The sequence below is a fragment of the Rhineura floridana genome, chromosome 8 (genome assembly GCF_030035675.1).
Source record: "Rhineura floridana isolate rRhiFlo1 chromosome 8, rRhiFlo1.hap2, whole genome shotgun sequence".
Classification (NCBI taxonomy): domain Eukaryota; kingdom Metazoa; phylum Chordata; class Lepidosauria; order Squamata; family Rhineuridae; genus Rhineura; species Rhineura floridana.
Window position 1 is genome coordinate 11,876,355 of NC_084487.1, and position 21,688 is coordinate 11,898,042.

At 45.0% G+C, this 21,688-nt stretch overlaps 1 protein-coding gene across 1 annotated transcript; it reads right to left on the bottom strand.

Moving 5' to 3' along the window:
- Nucleotides 1-294: 294 nt before the first annotated feature.
- On the bottom strand, nucleotides 295-21,604 carry KIN (Kin17 DNA and RNA binding protein). The gene is made up of 13 exons (XM_061638302.1): nucleotides 21,349-21,604; nucleotides 19,707-19,801; nucleotides 18,742-18,785; nucleotides 18,514-18,636; nucleotides 14,083-14,264; nucleotides 13,196-13,244; nucleotides 12,596-12,653; nucleotides 11,595-11,727; nucleotides 9,696-9,746; nucleotides 7,621-7,689; nucleotides 5,529-5,628; nucleotides 3,188-3,288; nucleotides 295-2,101 (listed from the first exon to the last, which is right to left on the bottom strand). Exons 1-13 carry the CDS (start codon nucleotides 21,460-21,462, stop codon nucleotides 2,039-2,041), a joined length of 1,182 nt encoding a protein of 393 aa, XP_061494286.1. The 5' UTR covers nucleotides 21,463-21,604; the 3' UTR covers nucleotides 295-2,038.
- Between the last annotated feature and the right edge of the window lie 84 nt (nucleotides 21,605-21,688).

Below are 21,688 nucleotides of genomic sequence, written 5' to 3' on the forward strand. Positions count from 1 at the left end.
ATTTCAAGGGAGATTCATATGCCAGAATCTGAAAGTTGAAAACCTAAATCCTGTATTTAGAATTAAAGGCTTCAGGAGGGCTTATGGAAGCTTAGCAATTTGGGGATTGAGAAATCAGTAGGGAATAAAAAACAGATCCCTTCCTGAAATTAAATTTAGACTTTTTCAGCTGCTTCTTGGAGAGAAAACCTCAAGCCAACTTATTTTACTGTCTGTTGCTGTGAAAACACAGATTCTTAACTCAAGGAGGTCCTAACACCATCAAATGCATTAAGAAAAACATCACACTGACAAAGATTCTCTCGTTCATTTTAAAATGGCAATAAAAATTCACTGCACAAGCCACTATACAATTTTTGTACAAATCTCCTGAAGTTGATGGAAGAGCATCCTGAAGGGAGCAGAGGTCTAGAAGCAGAAAACAGGGTGTCTGAACATACAGCTAGAGCTACCTTGCCATACTCTATTTTCCAAAAATAAGGTGGCATTCAACTAATCTCTTGTGCTAGTGAGATCACACAAGGGGATTTCCCGTTTCCTCCCCCCATACACCCCCCCCAAATCTGTTCTGGGTGATGGGAAAATGCAACACAAACTGAAGCGAGGAAAAGAGTGAGCCATCACCCAAAGGTGCTGCTTTCCATGAGCACCTATAACTGGGCGTCAGAAATGTGCTTCAGGCTTAGCTGTGAACTCTGCTGGCTAACAGGGCGGCAAAGGCTCGGATCCTCAAGAGGTGGCAGTAAGGCATACCAGCCTCTGCCTCCCCCAGGCAACTCTCTTCTTAAAAACACCCCTGTGACTAACTCATATGTGTCTGCAAAAGAGACAATGGTGGCCTGGTGATAGAGAGGTGCTGACTTGTTGACTCCCAGGGCAGCAGCAAAAAAAGCAAACTGGCCTGGTCCAGCCTTTGGGTTTAATTGGGAAGCATTGCCTGAAGGGCTCTCTTGAGTGCATACTCATCAATGACAGCTGCAGACCAGATAATATGGGGCATCTACCTTAGTATCAGCTCACAGAAACAGTGCCTATTGCGAGCCCTGCAGTGCCAACGAGGTCTGGGCTAGAGTGGCAGCATTTGACAGACGCGGAGGAGACAGAGGGGATGAGTGAGCTGGAGCAAATGGTGGTGGTGGTGGGGAGATGAAGACCCAGCCCCTTTGCTGCTAAAGTTGCTGGAGAAGGGGCTGTCATCCCCACCCTTGGAGCAGGACGTGATGCTGGGGACTGAGGGAGCCATCGACTCGACAGGTGGGAGGCAGAGCAAAAGGCGCCCTGGGGGAAGGTCGCCCAAGACTCTGCGCTGCCTCTGTCGACACCGACAGCCTCCCTGCTGAAGCGCCTGCCTGCAAGTGCAGTCTTGAATCCCACAAGTCGCCATGCCTCGCTCTTTACAGCTAGTGGGAAGGGCGCGGAGACTTGTTGGGACATCTTCACTGCTACCGTCCACTCTGCTACTCCATACCTTGCTCTCAGACTCTTGCTTGCAACCCCCAGTATCCTGAAACCATTTTTGAACCTGTACCGAGCTTCCCTGAATATAACTCTCTCTGTTACTTGAAAGAAAAGCCTCGTTGTGGTGCTTTTGGGACAGGAGCCAGGAAGTCCAGCCCTTCCCTGGCACACTTCAACCTGCCCCCATATTTTTAACTCTACCAGTAGATTAATCACCCCTTATTGTTTACCGGCTTCAACTTTTGCAAGAAATATACGACTAGCTCTACACAGCAGCTGAAAGTGTGCAGTTGTTCATAGCTGGCAGCATATTGTAGAGAGGGCTGAACATAATGGCTGTTTCCATCGGCATAGTTCAGCCGCATTGGAGACACTGAAATTAAATATTACGCTATCCAAGAGTTTGTATATGGAAGGGATTTAGGCAGAAGAACCACTGATGTCGAACAAGATCCTTTACAAAAAAGAACTGTTTGCTTTTTAAAATACAAATTTTAAAACTCCGACACAGTGGAGTCTAGCGAAGTGGAGCTTCCTTGAATGAGATACTTCCCAGAGTCCCTCAGCTCTTCCAGTCTTCTCAGGCCAACTTGGAAATGTCTTCGTAGGGAATGCCTTCAACTTGACGTCCTTTCAGAGGTCCCTGGAGAGGGAAGTCAGACAAAGGGAAACAATGAGACAAACAGAGGGTTGCTGGAGTAACTCTCTTATGAGGAAAGGCTACAACAGTTGGGCCTTTTTAATTTCAGAAACAAGGTGCATAAGGAGGAACCTGAAAGAGGTGCATAAAATTAGGCATGGTATGGAGAAAGTGGATCTAGAGATGCTCTTTTCTCTCTTATAACACTAGAAGCCAGGGTTATGCAATAAAGCTGAATGGTGGGAGATTCAGGACGGACAAAGAAATGACTTCACGCAGCAAATAATTAAACAATGGAATTTGCTCCCACAAGATTCAATGATGGCCACCAACTTGGATGGCTTTAAAAGGGAATTAGGCCAATTCATTGGAGGATAAGGCTATCAGCGGCAGTACACAGTTCTCATGGCAGCACTGGAGGGAATGTTGTTGCATTGCCGGTGTCAGAGGTAGTCTGCCTCTGAATACTGGGAGCTGGGGATCCCGAGTGAAGAGAGGGCTTTGGTGCTCAGACCCTACTTGTGGACTTCCCAAAGGGATCTGGTTGGCCACTGTGAGAACAGGGTGCTGGACTAGATGAGCCCCCTTTGGCCTGATCCAATGGAGCACTTCTCATATTTTCTCCCTGCTGGATTGCAATTGGTAGCCTTTTCTCTCAAGTAAATTAGCTCATGAAATCAACATGATCAGAGAAGGGAAAGCAAGACAGAAAACTAGGCAAGGGGACATGGCCCATTATGCAAACAATACTGATACAAGCTTTAGAGATACACAGAATGCTTCCTCAGGCAAAATGGAGAGGTGGGTAGATTGGGACTCAGCACAGCATCATGCAGGATCGGTGAGAAGGTCAATCTAGAGCTCTAGTGTAAGGGATATGGAAATCTGGGGGTGGGAAGCATTTCAATCTCTCATTTAAGGTGCCAGTAAACCCAAAGGGACGCTTTGGCTGCTGTCCCCTGCATGCTTACCTGGGAGCAAGACTGTCTGAGCACAGTGGGGCTTACTTCCGAATAAACAAAGCTAGGATTGCAGTGTTAAATTTCCAAATGGCATACCATGAGACAGCAGACGTTAAAAGATACTTACAGTTTCAATGAGTATTGTTGCGGAAAATGTTTTCTCATTGATGCTTTCTAAAGTGGCTTCATTTCCTCTGTAACCTCCATTTAAAACCAGCACCTTTTTGCCTGAAACATGAACATACATGATTCTGCCTTACAGAGAGTCAACCGAACTGAACACTATATCCTGTGGCCGGCAATAAATCCCAAAGGTCTCAAAGGGCATCCCTAAACCTGCACAGATAACAGGGTTGGCACCTGACTCTTTCTGCATTCTACCCACTGAACTTCTCCCCCCATCCCATATAATTTACTAACTATACTCCCCTGCTGCCTTTTGGCATGGGGAGGGGGAGAAGCTGGGATTTCAACCCACAGCCCCAGGACGACAAGCTAAGGGCAACTAGGGATGGAGGATAATTTCACTCAGTCCACATTTCTTAGTAAACCAACCTAATTTACACCTCCTGGACTAATACATGGATCAGAATCAATTATCTTTTGGCTTTTGCATTGCTCTGAAGTTGGCAACACAGTTCTCAGGTAAAAAAAAAATCCAATTTGAGCAGTAAAAAAAAGTGTTTTAGGATAAACTAGGTTTAGAAATGCATGCACGGAGATAGTCATATTTTGTGATAAAATACACATATAAATATGAATTTCCATATATTTAATCACAGATGAATGTGGAAATGAAACTGAGCAGACTTATAAGAGAACACGTGTGAAATTGACATGGACCAGAAACAGATTTCTCTCCCTGTTACTACGGTCAATTTCTGCTAACTAAGCCACTGTGCGCAACAGCAGAAAGACTAGGCTGATTGTCTTTCAGGGTTTAAAACTCTGCTCAGTCCACCCATTTAGGCATAACTAACGGGAAAGGTTTTAATTCAAAGTACCGCTCCCCCAGCAGGCATCCCATAAGCTACAGTGAGCTCACAGAGCAGCCCCAGCAACTGTCCTGGGGAATGTCTTCCTCTGGCCTTATTGACGCATACACCCTCAACACCCCAGTGCTCCTGCACTGGCCTCTATTGCTGGCACAGATCAAAGTCGCCTCTAAAGCATACAAAATAAGTTTTCATCTGTATCAGAAGAAAACATGTCAGTCAGGATTGAGATGCCAGCTGGATGGTTCAGAGGGTGGACAGTCTAACAGAGGACTCAAAATTCATGCCAATGTCACTTTAGAATGGCTGGTGCCATCTTCATTTTCCTCCATGTTTTGTTGAAAGAAATGATCAGCATGGTGATGCAGCAACAGCAGTGTGTGTGCGCACGCGCGCGCGTGTGTGTGTGTGTGTGAGAAAGTCGGTCCTTATCCATCAGCTGTCCTGCCCCACTTTTTCACACAGTACAAAGTATCTTTATTACAGTCAAAGACCAGCCAGAGTGTACAAAACATAAAAAGTATAATATATACAGAAAACAGGAACAATTTCCCAGTCATATTTCTAAGATATAAATATTAAATTTATAATTTCATTTTATACTAAGAAGGATAAAAATAGCATTTAACAGTAGGAGCTGAGAGCTCAAAAATTTAGTATCCATTAATTTCTCTGTGCTATACACTACTGTAAAGTGTTTAATGATGTTAGAAGCTTTCTAGTGCGAATTGCTGCTGCACAAAAACTAGCCACCTTTAATGTAACCTGATGGGTCTTGTCCGCTAGGAGATAATGTACAATCATTTTTTCATCTTCAAGGGAGATTTGTTTTAGGATCGGAGCTAAGAATAAGGTACGTAAATCATAATAAAAGGGACAGTGGAGTAACACATGGGTAACCGTTTCTACTACTTTAGCACCACACGGGCAGACTCTATCAGGATAGGCAATTTTCTTATACCTGCCCTGTAGGAGGGCTGATGGCAGCACATTGTATTTTGCTAAAGTAAAAGCCCTCCTGTATCTAGGAACGGTTAGGTTAAACAAATATCGAGGTATAGAAAATTAGATTGTAACCAGAATTAAAAGCAGATGTCACCTGTGTTAAATGATTTTGAAGTTCTATATCATATACACAGATATTTTTAAAAAGGATGTACGCTGCTGGCTTTGCTTAACAGAAGGAAAATGCCCATCTCCTAGTGGTCAAATGTGACATGTTAGGCAGACTGCCTGCAGCTGCTACGTTTTAAGTATCTGTCACGAAATCATGAAGATCAGATTTTAAAAAAAATACACATCTTAATGAGATGTTTCAGATTTGACTATCCTAATTAGCCGAGCGTGGCTTTCGGCGAGGAAACCAAATCTTTGCAAGGCTGCTTGTAGCCACAATCATTGAGGATGAAAAATTGCCTAGGGGATGGAAACTGGAAATCACCGGTCTGGAAAAAAGCTTGCAAGCCGGCTTACCTGGTGCTGGGATCACTGTCTCTAGATGCGTCTGGTCAAGTTTCAGCTTATCTCCAGAATCAATCACCTTCACAACTGCGGTGTACTTGTCAATTACTTCCTGTTAATATTAGTAAACATTATTAATACATCTGGTCATGTTAATACATATTATTACCATATAATCACCATCACACGTATTTATTCCAAGGGAGAATCTGTTATTGTTTATGCGGGGTAAGGGGAGGTAAACGGTGACTGTCTAAACTATTGGTCACCTAGACTGCAGGGGTGAGGAGTGGGTGGAAAGGTAACAACGGCTAGTGTTAAACACACTTAAGAAATAGCCCTGATGCACTCAATCACGCACTCCTGTAAACCCTCCAGATGTTGCTGGACTCCCATCAGCTCCTACCAGCAGGGCCAATCCATAGGAATGATGGGAGCAACATCTGGAGTGCTAAAGGATCCTCCTCCCTATATTATCGGATACCCATGTAGTGTGCACGGTGAATAGACACTCCTCCCCTCCATTACGCATGAAAAAAAATGAAATTGCCTGCCTTCAAATCAATCCCGACTTATGGCGACCCTATGAATAGGGTGTTCATGGTAAGCGGTATTCAGGGGGGTTTACCATTGCCTCCCTCTGAGGCTAGTCCTCCCCAGCTGGCTAGGGCCTGCTCAGCTTGCCACAGCTGCACAAGCCAGCCCCTTCCTTGTCTGCAACTGCCAGCTGGGGGGCAACTGGGCTCCACAGCTCCCTACCACAAGCATCCATCAGTACAAAGGAATCTGCCTTTTAACCAGATCAGACCATTTGTCTATCAGGATCAGCACTGTCCACCCTGACATAGCCAGCAGCTCCCAAGCTCACGGGCAGATAACCCTCTTTCCCAACCCCTGCTACCTGGTTTAACTGGAGATGGTCGGGTGTGAATGTGGGCCCTTCTGCATGCAAAGCACGTCCTCTACCACAGAGCTCTGGTCCCTCCCTCATAGCATATATATGGTGCTCGTCTGTCTCATATGTTAGAGCAGTGGTTCCCAACCTTTTCCCCGCCAGACTGTTTGAAAATGGCAGAGGGTCACAGTGAACCACGTTATAGTTTTTCCGCCCGTTTAGCAATTGTAATGTACTCTGCCGGATGCTAAAGTGTTTTTTTAAAATCAAAACTTTCCACAACCTGAATGAAGCTCACAGACTAGTGGTGGTCTGCAGCCGACGGCACTTTGGAACCCCCTGCATTGCAGCTCAGAAACGTTCTGCACACAAGCCAATTCTGTAACCTCTAAAGCGGTCTTTAGTTCCACTGTACTCAAGGAGATTGAAGGTCTCTAGGTTGTGATTAGCAAAGCGCAAAACCCCCCAACACTTCGTAATACTTACACGACAAATTATTATGTGTATTATTCAACCCCAACAGCTCCTGTCGATTGTGATTTTTGTAATGCTCTAATGCTTCTTTGGTTATACCCTTACACTAAAAATTATGTACTTGGAAAAAAAAGAAGTAGAAGCAAAGCCAAAAAAGCTGTCATACGCAGGGTCACACAGCAATCCTATGTACCAGCCGCCATATTTTGGGAGGGCTGCAGCATTGCTGTGAAAACCAATAACCACTACATATAGAGAAAGATCCCCTAGGTTGGGGCTCTTCTCGTCCCCCTTGTTAGAGGCAATGAAACACTCGCCATGGTGAGGGTGATGAATGGAAATGTGGATCCCTGCTTTTTAGTTTCAGACGGGAAACTCAGGTTGAAAGTGGTGTAACTTTTCCAAGGCACCCGATATGAACCCAGCCCTCTTGGGTCCAATGCCAGGTTTTACAGGGGCTGGGGAACCTGTAGCCGTTCAGCTGTTGCTGGGTTCCAGCTCCCATCAGCCCGAGCCGGCATGGCCAATGGTTAGGGATCATGGTGGGGAGCCTGGCACCATCTAGGAGGGCCACAGGTTCCTCATCTCTGCTTTAAGTCATCGCAGCCTACAGGGGATGCAGACTGGTGCCTGAGAAAACCCTCCAGGTCCCAATGCATGGCTGCTCTAACTGCATACTTCCCCCTTCAACCCCAACAACTTGTCCATTGACAAATGAAAGGCTGATGCACTCACCTTAACAACTGCCTTCTTTTTATGGTATCTCTCACCAAGTTTCTTTGTTATAATTTTGACCACAATTTCCTGAGGGGGGAGGGGAGAAAAAGAGAAAGAAAAAAGGACTAATTACATTCAGGTAGTTTAGTCTCTTCTCATTTTCTGCTCTCTGATCACAACGTGCCTCCCGGAGAGATGCTCCACCTTCAGAACAACGGACACACAGGCCCGCCGAGGTTGGACTCCTGGAGCCTCACAGTTGGAGGGTGCTCCTACCGCCCCCCACCCCAGGAGGAAGGAGAGGCAAGAGAAATGGCAGCAAGACACACCAGGGGAGCGATACCCTTTTACCTGCTTGTCGCCCTCCTCCATGGTCAACATAATTTCAGTTTTCTGACACTTTCATAGAGCGGGGAGGGCGGCTTACGGGCTTCCCTTGGTGAATCCTGACTCTTATGCAGTGTTTATATATATTGTTTATGTATTTTGCTTTGTAAATTCATTTGATTTTTTTGTTGTACCTTGTGTATTCTATTGTAAACCACTCTGAGATCTTTTAGACAGTAAGCGGTCTATAAATGGAAATAATAAATAATTTTCCATGCATCTCAGCAAAGGCTACCTGTAACGCACTGCCTCCCTTCGCTGAAGGGCCCAAGGCTGCAACTCAGAGGTACTGTTTGTTTCTTTATCAGCTGGGACAGAGGATCTGGTCACAAATCATAGAATAGTAGAGTTGGAAGGGGCCTATAAGGCCATCGAGTCCAACCCCCTGCTCAATGCAGGAATCCAAATCAAAGCATTCCCGACGGATGGCTGTCCAGCTGCCTCTTGAAGGCCTCCAGTGTTGGAGAGCCTGCTACCTCTGTAGGTCATTGGTTCCATTGTTGTACTGCTCTTACAGTTAGGAAGTTGTTCCTGATGTCCAGTCGAAATCTGGCTTCCTGCAACTTGAGCCCGTTATTCCGTGTCCTGCACTCTGGTCCTCCAGCCCTGGTCCCATTGCTCACCCTTCCCTGAGGTGTACAGAAAGCTACCGTGCCAGGAAGAACAGTTCTAGCCTGTAATGTTTGTTCCTGTCTCCCATGTTTTCTCTGTGCAGTTTTTTTTTATAGAGAAGCATTTGTTCAATTCTGAGAGTTAGCCCTTGATCCAGAGAAGCGCCGTTGGTTGCAACAACCTGTAATCCACACAGACCTCTCATCCCAATTCTGATAATCTTTGAAAACCAAGGGTGGGGAATCTTTTTCAACCCAAGGGCCAAACTGCCTGCTGGGCCACCTTTCAAGGGCCACATGCCAGCGTCCGGCAACACCAGAGGCAAAAGTGGGTCACAGCAACGAATGTAACATTTGTCCAGACTCATACCCCTCCTGTCTGTCTTCCATCCAGGCACGCAAGGCGCATGATCAGAGTTGAAGGACACATTCCAGCCAGGTTAAAATACTCAAGGAAGGTGCAAAGTAGAGTTGTGGCATGGCAAGAGGTGGGGGTGGCTGAGGAAGAACAGCCTGGAAGTGTCTTGAGGTCCAGACAGAGAAGCCTGGAGGGCCACATTTGGCCTGCAGTTCCTCACCCGACTTAATCTATAGTTCAAGTGACTGGGATTATGCCTCAGCAAACCTCCGGCTCACCTCATTTGAACATAAGGAGAATGAAAGCTTCCATTTTAGAAACAAAAAACAAAACTCCACAGTTCCTTGTTACACCTGAACTCAAGGAACTGTGGTTTGTTCTAATCAAAGTTAGCTTAAACACAGCGGGATCGAACAGCGGTTCCAGATCCTGGTTTGTCAACTAAGTGTAATTGAGGTGATCATCCAGAGTGATGTTTAGATGGGATATGAATGCAAATATAAAAGCTTTGTATTGTGAGCAAAATACAACACTGCAGGTATGAAAGAGGACAATTTTGATTCATTCTGAACACAGATTTTAAAAAGGTGCTACCCTTTCAACTCTACATCCTTTGGTCCAGACATTGGCAAATCAGTCATCTATTCCATTACAGAGTATCTTTTTCACAGAATAGGCTTGAAAGTAAAAAAATCACACTAGGATGACAAGATCCAGATCATCATTTGGATACTTACAGGCTGTAGCCAGTGGTCCGTCCGGGCAGATTTTTTATTCTCTTCTTCAAACTAAGAGAGGAAAGAACATTTGACTGGTACAAATTTGGCCTTGAGAGTTAAACCATATCAAGCACTGCATCAACCAGGGGTCTCATTGCAATCCCAAAGGGAGCTGGCAAGCCATTTTTTTCAAATCAAGAGAGGCAGGATGATCCACAACAGCATGAGGGCTTATCTCCATTCGCCCCTCCCCCAACATTTCAACAGCAAGAATCTGGACTTGTTTGCCATGGTGTGGCATAAGTGTGTTTTTATTATTGCCTCAGGTTATTATACACTTTTTCCCATCAGAAAATGCTCCCCAGTGGCCCTATCACATTTTATCCAAAGTGCAAATAATACTGTATGCGCTCGCTTTCTGTAGTGAGGGGAAGAGTCAGCATGGGGCAGTGGTATTGGCTGTGCAACATGGAAAGCCACTCACAGAAAGAGTCAGAGCATGGCTCCATCTAGATCAGCGTCGTCCACATTGGCCTGGTTCATGCAGCACACTCAGCCAAGCTATGGCTTAGCAAGAATGCGCCAGCATGCAGGCTCTGTGACATGACTGGTTCCTCTTCCATCATTCCGCTGTCCTGCAGAGCTAAGCTTGGCACAGAGGGTCACCAAAACCCAGGCTCGTGGTTTAGTTCCTTCCAAACGAATCACAAGCTGCAACCAAGATTTCTCTTATGGTTTATTGCCCATGGCTCGTCCAGTAGAGCAAAACCACAAGCCCAATTTTGGAAGACGTGAAAAGCCAAACCATGGCTTAGCGCACTTGTGCTTAGCCATGGTTTGGAACCAACTGCCAGTGGTTTTTGGGTTTCTAGGCAGGGTTTTTTTCCAGCCCTACCTAGAGATGCTGGATATTGAAGCTGGAGCCTTTTGCTTGCAATGCGTGTGTTCTGTCCCCGAGATACACTCCTTTCCCTGGTGTCAGACTTGGACTAGGAAGACTTGGGTTCAAACTGCCACTCAGCTACGAAGCTCACAGGGAGACCTTGGACCAGACACTGTCTTTCAGCCTCATGCAACTCACAGGATTGTCGTAAAGGGAAAATTGGGTAGACAGAAGAGAACCACATATACCACCCTCAGCTCCTTAGAGGAAGGAGAATATATCTTAAACACAAGAATGTTTTCTCAAAAGTTGTGAGAGGGTCATTACATGCTTTAATAATGGATTCTGCATGTGATACCCCAAGCTGTTAGCCAAGGGTGGGAAATCTTCGGCCCATGGGCCTGTTTCCTCTAAACTACACCCAATGTCATGTGTGATTCAAGCCCCATTTGGGTTCATTTAGATCTTCCTTTGCAGTGTTACAAAGGAAAAATGGGTCACCTGACATCAGGTGATTGATTGGTAGGTGGTCCCGCCTATTTGCCAAGGCATGGAAATGCAGGTGGGGGAGTCCAGGATCTGGCTCACTGGCTGGAAAAGGTTCCCTACCCCCGAGTTAGCTACATGGCAACTTTAGGACAGATTGATTACCTATGTGTTGTGGCCACTAAGATTTCCAGCTCCAGAGTCACTTTCTCGAGAGCAGAGTGAACAAGCAATTCCTTTTTGAAGAAGGAGTGTCCTGCAGACACCACCTCCACCATCTAGCAGGTGGCTAGCATAGAGAGGATCTTCTTGGCAGTGCCTTCACCTCACCCTGGCCAGTTCTGCAACACTCTCCCTAAAGAAGTTTGACAGGTGTCTGCTTCGTTGTCCTTTCAGCATCAGGTAAAACATCTTTTCATTTTCCTGAGCATTTCAGATGCAATTTTAGCCCTGTGTGGCTGATTCATGCTTCTTTTACAATTCTGTGGCTTTCTGCCTATCTGTCTGCGTGTTTGTGTTTTAATTCTAGAGACTGCATCTTACTGCACCTCCATGATTTCATCGAGGGCTGTTTTCTTCTTCTTCTTCTTCTCTTTAGATTGCCCTGAATTTGGAGACATTTCTTTGCGCTTAACTGTGGGCACTGTTCCCACCGCCTTCAGCGCACTGGATCCAAGCGGACTGAAGAAAGAGAACACAGATTAACAGTGCAAACCTAACTATGTCTACTCAGGAGTAAGTGAATTCAGTGGGGCTCGCTCTCAAGGAAGTGGGGTTAGGATTGTAGCCTTGAACAGCTGCTGAAGGCCTTCTCGGGGAAGCAGAAACATTTTCTGAAGGCCCCTTCCCTCCCTCCTCTCCAAGGTGCTTGATTGGCCCAACAAAATGCCAGTCCCACTGCTCCTGAAAAACCCAAGTTCTGTGCTCAGAAGTATGCAAATTAAAGGCTGCTCCACACCTTCGCCTACTGTGATCAGTTTATTCCACATGGACTAACAAGGATTGAAGTCAACTATGTGCAACGCAGAGCAGACCCACTGAAATGAATGAACCCAAGTTAGGTCTGTCCATTAATTTCTACGGGTCTACCGACTAGCACTGGATACAACCTTACATTTTTTAAAATTGTTGTTTCAATTTTTGGTCAATAAACAGCAAATGAAGGTTGGGGATGGCAAGACTGAGTTGGGGGGGGGGTTAAGAGCCCACAAAGTCAGGGACTGACAGTAAAGGAGGAGTCAGGGAGATGGATAACAACCCATGACAACTTGAAATTCAGTCCTTCAAAGGCAGACTGTGCACTACCAAGGTGATCACCTGCTGCCAATTTTTAAATGAAAGCAAAACTAATGAGACTGACATGCCAGAAAGCAGCTCCCAGACTTGGGAGCACAAACCCAAAGCATGTTTTCTTTTCACTGAGATGTGAATAGGAGAGGTGGAAAAGCAGGGGGAGAGGACTGCGACCTTGCGCAGAAAACTCGCAGGCGGGCAAAATGTAGAATAAGAACAGACCAGGGACACAAAAGCAAGTTGAAAACACACTGACCTGGCTTTAGCATGTGCAGCTGTTGAAGTGCTCGCTCCTTTGTTTAAATTAAATACCACTGAAAGAAAGAAAGATCACTCATATTTCACACTCTCCAGACGTTAACAGGGTTGCATAAATTCAATCACATGCTTGCCAATAGCTTCAGCAAAAACCCTGTCTGTGGAAACCGCCCCCTTTTCTTTCCCTCGAGATCTCTGGGGAGTAAAGTATGGGGGGGGGAATAAAATAATCAACTCTTTACTGAAAACAAGAACAATAAAAATAATATCACCCGCAGCTCTCACATTCCCTGTTCCTGGTCTTACAGACACTGAAAAACATGTCTCTCTGGTTCCTGAGACATCCGACGACATCCATATATTTCCAAGTTGCTGCCTGCAACCATAAGGTCTAGAAGCTTTTTTGAAAAAAGGAACATACATGCATACACATACAGAGCTTAGTAGGTCTGCAAATTCTGTGCTACGTCAGGCACCTGCACATCAAACAGGCAAAAGACAAAGCTCTGAGGATCGCAGAATTTTTCCACGTCACATCAGCAGCTCACAATTATCACTCTGGAAATCGAACAATTCACAGGATTACACATCCATTTACCTTTCTCCTCATCATTTTCTCTGTTCAGTTCTGTGTAGATTGGTTCTTCCTGCAACAGGACATCAGAGCAGTTTCAGCGCCTGAGGACACAACCGATGAATGCAAAACAGGGTAGTCCTGGGAGTTTACACTTTGTTGTGATTGAGGTTGAAGGAGAGACATGAAGCAAGGCTTCACAAACGAAGTGGAGTCCTTTTAGAGGACAAGGGATCTTTGGGCAGCTGAAAGTGGCAAGATCTGCAGCAGGTAGAGTCACAGGTAGGGACGTACTAGGACATGAGGGCAAAACGATGGGGAAGACGGTGGATGTTGCCACCAACTCAAAAGCAGCTCGCCAGGTGGGGCAGAGTCGCTCCACTAGTTTCCCGGTAGGTAGGTCGCTGTTGTTTACTGGAAGGGAGGAGTCAGCAAGCAGGTTGGCACAGGGCAGATGCGCCAGCAGAAGCGCCAGACTAGATCTGTGTGCCTGCAGCATGCCGACCCCCGTCACCCCCTTGCCCTTCTCCTTCTCAGCAGGGGAGTTGCTGTTGCTTCCTGAGAAGAAGAAAGGTGAGGCGGCAGGTAGGTCAGGAGGCTGGCAAATGCACTGACAATCTGGCGTTCCTGCCGGTGGGTTTGCACTGTGTTGACCTGCCCGCCGCCTCTCCCCCTCTGCCTCCTGGTAAGCAACAGCAACCCATCTGCCGGGAGGCTAGTGTGGCAGCTCTCCCCTACCCGGCAAGCCGCTTCTGCACCAACCTGAACTGAGGATTCTACTTATACCAAAGTATTCATTCATTCATTCGTTCGCTCATTCATTCATTCTTTGATTTCTATCCCGCCCTTCCTCCCAGCAGGAGCCCAGGGCGGCAATCTTTGTGAATCTGATATCCAAGACCTTTGCAGACCTGTTCTCTCCCCTCCAAGCCTCTCCTGACTTGTTCTTCAATGAATCGAGCTGTTTTCTCTTCATCATCCAGGTCCTGTTTCTTCTTTTTCTCCTGCTCTTGCTGCCGACGGATCGTCTCGGGGTCTCTGTCGATGTACTGGATGTACCAGCCTTTGGGAGTTTCATCCACTTTACAGAAACCTGGAAAAACACATAGGAATGGTTAGAATCTTTGTAGACAAGGGAGAGGAGGCATGGAATATACATCCAGGGTGCAAGATCTGGGTGCTCGCACACTCTTTTTCAGTCAATCCAAAACCAGGCACGTGGCAGTATATCAAGTCCCTGTTGCTGAATTTAAAAAATCTGGTGTAGCATATTGGGTAAGAGCATGAACCCTGTTCAAATCTCTCCTTGGCTACAAACATGAGAGATGGACTTAGGAACGTAAGCCTTCTTTCATGCTCAAATCACTGCCCCCTTCTCCTGCACCCCTGGCCATCTGACCTATAACACATTTACAAATGTACCTAGAAGATTTCCCAAACCCAGTGCTCTCTAGATGTGTTGGAATTCAACTCCCATCAGACCCTAAGAACATAAGAAGAGCCTGCTGGATCAGGCCAGTGGCCCATCTAGTCCAGCATCCTGTTCTCACAGTGGCCAACCAGGTGCCTGGGGGAAGCCCACAAGCAGGACCCGAGTGCAAGAACACTCTACCCTCCTGAGGCTTCCGGCAACTGGTTTTCAGAAGCATGCTGCCTCTGACTAGGGTGGCAGAGCACAGCCATCATGGCTAGTAGCCATTGATAGCCCTGTCCTCCATGAATTGGTCTAATCTTCTTTTAAAGCCATCCAAGCTGGTGGCCATTACTGCATCTTGTGGGAGCAAATTCCATAGTTTAACTATGCGCTGAGTAAAGAAGGACTTCCTTTTGTCTGTCCTGAATCTTCCAACATTCAGCTTCTTTGAATGTCCACGAGTTCTAGTATTATAAGAGAGGGAGAAGAACTTTTCTCTATCCGCTTTCTCAATGCCATGCATAATTTTATACACTTCTATCATGTCTCCTCTGACCCGCCTTTTCTCTAAACTAAAAAGCCACAAATGCTGCAACCTTTCCTCGTAAGGGAGTCGCTCCATCCCCTTGATCATTCTGGTTGCCCTCTTCTGAACCTTTTCCAACTCTATAATATCCTTTTTGAGATGAGGCGACCAGAACTGTACACAGTATTCCAAATGCGGCCGCACCATAGATTTATACAACGGCATTATGATATCGGCTGTTTTATTTTCAATACCTTTCCTAATTATCCCTAGCATGGAATTTGCCTTTTTCACAGCTGCCGCACACTGGGTCGACATTTTCATCGTGCTGTCCACTACAACCCCGAGGTCTCTCTCCTGGTCGGTCACCGCCAGTTCAGACCCCATGAGCGTATATGTGAAATTCAGATTCTTTGCTTCAATATGCATAATTTTACACTTGTTTATATTGAATTGCATTTGCCATTTTTCCGCCCATTCACTCAGTTTGGAGAGGTCTTTTTGGAGCTCTTCGCAATCCCTTTTTGTTTTAACAACCCTGAACAATTTAGTGTCGTCAGCAAACTTGGCCACTTCACTGCTCACTCCTAATTCTAGGTCATTAATGAACAAGTTGAAAAGTACAGGTCCCAATACCGATCCTTGAGGGACTCCACTTTCTACAGCCCTCCATTGGGAGAACTGTCCGTTTATTCCTACTCTCTGCTTTCTGCTTCTTAACCAATTCCTTATCCACAAGAGGACCTCTCCTCTTATTCCATGACTGCTAAGTTTCCTCAGAAGCCTTTGGTGAGGTACCTTGTCAAACGCTTTTTGAAAGTCTAAGTACACTATGTCCACTGGATCACCTCTATCTATATGCTTGTTGACACTCTCAAAGAATTCTAATAGGTTACTGAGACAGGACTTTCCCTTGCAGAAGCCATGCTGGCTCTGCTTCAGCAAGGCTTGTTCTTCTATGTGCTTAGTTAATCTAGCTTTAATCATACTTTCTACCAGTTTTCCAGGGACAGAAGTTAAGCTAACTGGCCTGTAATTTCCGGGATCCCCTCTGGATCCCTTTTTGAAGATTGGCGTTACATTTGCCACTTTCCAGTCCTCAGGCACGGAGGAGGACCCAAGGGACAAGTTACATATTTTAGTTAGCAGATCAGCAATTTCACCTTTGAGTTCTTTGAGAACTCTCGGGTGGATGCCATCCGGGCCCGGTGATTTGTCAGTTTTTATATTGTCCATTAAGCTTAGAACTTCCTCTCTCGTTACCACTATTTGTCTCAGTTCCTCAGAATCCCTTCCTGCAAATGTTAGTTCAGGTTCAGGGATCTGCCCTATATCTTCCACTGTGAAGACAGATGCAAAGAATTCATTTAGCTTCTCTGCAATCTCCTTATCGTTCTTTAGTACACCTTTGACTCCCTTATCATCCAAGGGTCCAATTGTCTCCCTAGATAGTCTTCTGCTTTGAATGTATTTATAGAATTTTTTGTTGTTGGTTTTTATGTTCTTAGCAATGTGCTCCTCAAATTCTTTTTTAGCATCCTTTATTGTCTTCTTGCATTTCTTTTGCCAGATTTTGTGTTCTTTTTTATTTTCTTCATTCGGACAAGACTTCCATTTTCTGAAGGAAGACTTTTTGCCTCTAAGAGCTTCCTTGACTTTGCTCGTTAACCATGCTGGCATCTTCTTGGCCCTGGCGGTACCTTTTCTGATCTGCGGTATGCACTCCAGTTGAGCTTCTAATATAGTGTTTTTAAACAACTTCCAAGCATTTTCGAGTGATGTGACCCTCTGGACTTTGTTTTTCAGCTTTCTTTTTACCAATCCCCTCATTTTTGTGAAGTTTCCTCTTTTGAAGTCAAATGTGACCGTGTTGGATTTTCTTGGCAATTGGCCAGTTACATGTATGTTTAATTTAATAGCACTGTGGTCACTGCTCCCAATCGGTTCAACAACACTTACATCTCGCACCAGGACCCTGCTAGCACGACCAATGGTCAGGGAGGATGGAAGTTGCAGTCAAAACAATCTGAAGGGTTAGCAGGTTGGTGAATGCTGGTATATAAAGCTGAGAGGGTAACGCAAGAGAAAGGTTACAAAGGTATAACACTTTCATTCATAATATGATGATAAAGGCCGCCCTTACAGAGACGTTATTAGAATAACAGGGCGATGCCATGGCTCTTTGACAGAGCATCTGCTATGCATCCAGGTTCAATCCCTGGCAACTCCAGGTAGAGCTGGGAAGGTCCCCTGCCTGAAAATCTGGAGAGCTGCTGCCAGTCAGTGTAGACAAAACTGAGCTAGATGGACCCATGGGTCTGACTTGGTATAAGGTAGCTCCCGATGTCCTATGGGATGCAGTCTTGCAGGTAGCTGACCTACAGGATCCCCACATGCCATTTTGCTGTGAAAACTGACTTGGGCCTGGAATGAGCTGGCAACTAAGGAGATGAGATTTTCCCAAACAGGGATCTGCTGGCTAGGCATTCCAACTATGTTGGTATCCCGCCTTTCCTCTGAACAGCCTGAAAGCAGTACATATATGGAATTACCTTATTTTATCCTCACAACAGCCCTGTGAGAGAGGTTCAGCTTGACAGATAACAAGTGACCCAATCTCATTCAGTGGGTTTCATGGCTGAGCGGCGATTTGAACGCATCTTCCCCAGTCCAATAGTTGCAGCTTTTTATGGAAAGGGGGCAAGGCGTCTTGTCTACAAGCACTGGAAAGCCCATTGGGCTATCTTTCGGGCATCTGAGATCTCAAAAAGCCATTACTCACACTTTCAAGTGTATCTTTAGAATCATAAGGCCTAGCAACTTTTTGCTACTTTTCTTTAAAAAACACAAGATTTTTAGGAAGATTAATTATGTGCCCAACTATCCAGTATACCACATTGTCTCTTTAGGGCAGATGAGTTTGGACCCACTGAATGAGAATAATTTGCATCAGCAAGATATTGCTCTCAGACATTTTCAAGACTAAGCTCCCTAAAGCCATGTGTCTTGATTTCCTCTTTGGAAGCCATCCATTCACAATAGGGTTGCCAGGTTCAATCCCTGAGACTGATCCTGTATCTTTAGGAGAAGAGAAAGTCAGCCAAGTGCAGGTGTTCTTGCAACCCTGTAATGGGGAAAACCACAAGGTGGAATTCTCCCTTCCCCCTGCACAACTTTGAAAGATACAGACGACCTCTTGGTTGCCAGGCCCAGCCTCCAGGAGGTCTTATGCATCTTTAAAAGTTGTGCAGGGGGAAGGGAGAATTCCACCTTGTGGTTTTTCCCATTAGAGTGTTGCAAGAACACCTGCACTTGGCTGACTTTCTTTTCTCCTAAAGATACAGAATCAGTCTCAGGCCATGGACCTCGCAACCCTAATTCACAAAGAGAAGACAGACTTACCTTCTCTTCCTAGCCACTTTGTAAAATCTGTCAGTGTTTCCCACTGGGTAGCATTCATATGGATGTGTTCTCGGTGGCTAATATATTCATTATATACTATATTATTGTGGACCCTCTTTGTTCCTAAAACAAACAAAACATGCTGTTAATCACAGGTCTGATGTTGGAAAGAAAACACTTTTAATTAGATTTGAAGAAATGTGGTTCTAATTCAACCAAGTGATTTACCAAATCGTCTCCTCAGTAGTTCTAAAAAGTCATTCCGGAATTCCCTAGGAAAATACAAAAGGGACAGTTGAAGAAATGGGGTGCAAACACTTGTGACAAGATACATTAACAGAACTAGAATATGAAGGTAACTACTTAGATTTGTGGACAGGTATGCCAGCTTTTGAGTAACACAGAACTCTTCCATCCGAGAGAAAAGAAAGATGCCTAATCTCATATATCAGAGGCAGCATGAGACTTCTGTCTCTTGGTTACATTGAAATTCTTGTACATGAATAAAATTATTTGGTTCCAATCATTTAAGGGTAGATCAATTTCCCATGAGGGGAGCCTCCATTCTGCAAAAATTTAATTTAACAACCACAGTTGTATTGAAGGGTGGATATCTGTGGTTTTGCAAAGACGTTACATTATTTGTTCAAATGCTTATTGTCTCAGTGTATAAAAATATTCTTTTAAAAAAAATGATGTAAAAGGTTTTGCATACAAGTCAAACCTAAAAAAAAGCAGCCAAAATGTTACTACCAACTAAATGGTGCATCCATATAATCCCTCCTGAGCAAGAATGGATTAATAAAGTAGGGTGTGCTGCCATTATGTCAAAACTTACTAAATGGTAGCATTAGGAGAAGGAAGACAGTGTCAAGAACAATTTGAGAGACTCTGGCCCCCCATTACCAATTATATAAAACAGTCCCCCTTTACTAATTATATGAAACAAGTTAACCATGTACAATTGTTTACAGCTTTCTCACAGTAGATATGATCTATAATTTATATGCTTTTTTACAAAGTTATTAAAAATACAACTTTCCTTGCCACCTAGGATGAGCAAGCAGGGAAAACTTTTGGAAATACATTGCTTGTGCATTCATATTGTAAATAGATAATATGTATTTACACATTTATTATAAAAAATTAATAAGCAATGGGAAAATCAATGCCAAGATATTGACCAAACTCACTCTGAAAAGTAATCCATGAATTGCTGAGGATTTTCAGAAGCCAGCAGCAACTGTCGCTGGTGAGATTCTGACATGCAATGACATTTAAAGCCATTCTAGAAAAATGAAACAAGAATGTTGTACTCAAGAGGACTAGCAAACCTGCATTTTTAAACTCTACAACAAAGCTTTAGGCAGAAATGCAAAATGGATGAAGCATTTTCCTGGCCTAGAAACAAACACGGAACGATAAGAAAACCTTCATTTTCCAGCTTGATCAGACCAAAAGTTTACCAAGTCTGCCATTTCCCACAGCGACAGGCCAGATGTTACCATGAAGGTCTGAAGAAGACAACATAAGCCTCTGTAGGTATACTGCCTCTGAACATAGAGGCTCCATTCAGCTTTTATAGCTCTTCACTGCTAACAGGCCTATCTACCTCCATGACTTCACTTAAAGCCCTCTTTAACGGCATCTAGCCATCACCACGTCTCATCATGGTGAATTCCACAATGTTATTATTTGTAATTACGTTTATATCCCACCTATCCTCCAAGGAACTCAAGGTGGCATACATAGTTCTTCTCCCTCTCCACTTTATCCCCACAATAACCCTGTGAGGTAGGTTAGGGGCTGAGAGATTGTGACTGGACCGAGGTCACCCAGCAAGCTTTATGGCCAATTGGGAATTTGAACCCTGATCTCTAAGGTCCAGGTCTGACACTCTAACCACTACAGCACACTGTTATGGGAATAAGCCCTTCCTCTTGCATGCCCTGAATCTACTACCCACCATTCTCAGTTTTGGTTTTGTTTTGTTAGATGGGCGGCTGGAAGGAAAATGTGCATGTGAAGACCCAATCCGGAGCCTGTCTAGCCCAGAGTCCTCTTCCCAACAGCAGCCAAACGTAATTCAGTATGAGGAGATAAGGGAATGGTCAACGGCCTGGTTGGCTTCAAAGGGGGATTTGATAAAGTAACAGAGGAATACCATGGTATTCCCGATCTCTATGTATGGATGTGAAAGTTGGACAGTGAAAAGGTGGATAAGAGAAAAATAATCTCATTTGAAATGTGGTGTTGAAGGAGAGCTTTGCGCATACCATGGACTGTGAAAAAGACAAATAATTGGGTGTTAGAACAAATTAAACCAGAACTATCACTAGAAGCTAAAATGATGAAACTGAGGTTTTCATGCTTTGAACAGAAAAGACATGATTCACTAGAAAATATAATAATGCTGGGAAAAACAGAAGGGAGTATTAAAAGAGGAAGGCCAAACAAGAGATAGATTGATTCCATCAAGGAAGCCACAGACTTGAACTTACAAGATCTGAACAGGGTGGTTCATGACAGGTGCTCTTGGAGGTCACTGATTCATAGGGCCACCATAAGTCGTAATCGACTTGAAGGCACATAACAACAACAACAACAACGGGGGAGGATAGTTCTATCTGCGGAGGTTAGCCCTGAAAGCAAAAGAGAGCCTCCATGTTTAGAGACAGTGTACCTGAGAAACTCAAGTCGCCAACCAGATGCCCGTGCGAAATTCACGTGCAGGGCTGGAAGGAAACAGCTCCCCATAGCGGTTTCCGCCTACCTCCCACCACTATCCCGAGGTAGACTGCCTCTGGTCATAGAGGCTCCCCTTCCTGCGCTCACCTCATCCCGGCACTGTTTCTGGCACATCTGGCAATACCAGCGCAGCTTCTGCAGCCCTTTCGACTTGATGCGGTTGGCGATGGCCTTGGGGCTCAAGAAGTCCGTCTTCCCCATGATGGAGGAGGAACGGCAGGCAGCGAGAAGGAATTCTCTCTAGCAGCTCGACAACAAACAACATGCCGCTTCCGGGTGCTGCGGAAGGAAGCGACGACACGGAAGCGATGACCCCCCCCCCGCTCTGGTCATAGAAATTGGAAAAGTTAGAGTGCCCACAAACGAAGTACAACCCACAGCTTCCGGTTACAAACTTGTAAGCAATAATAAGAAAACATTTAATAGT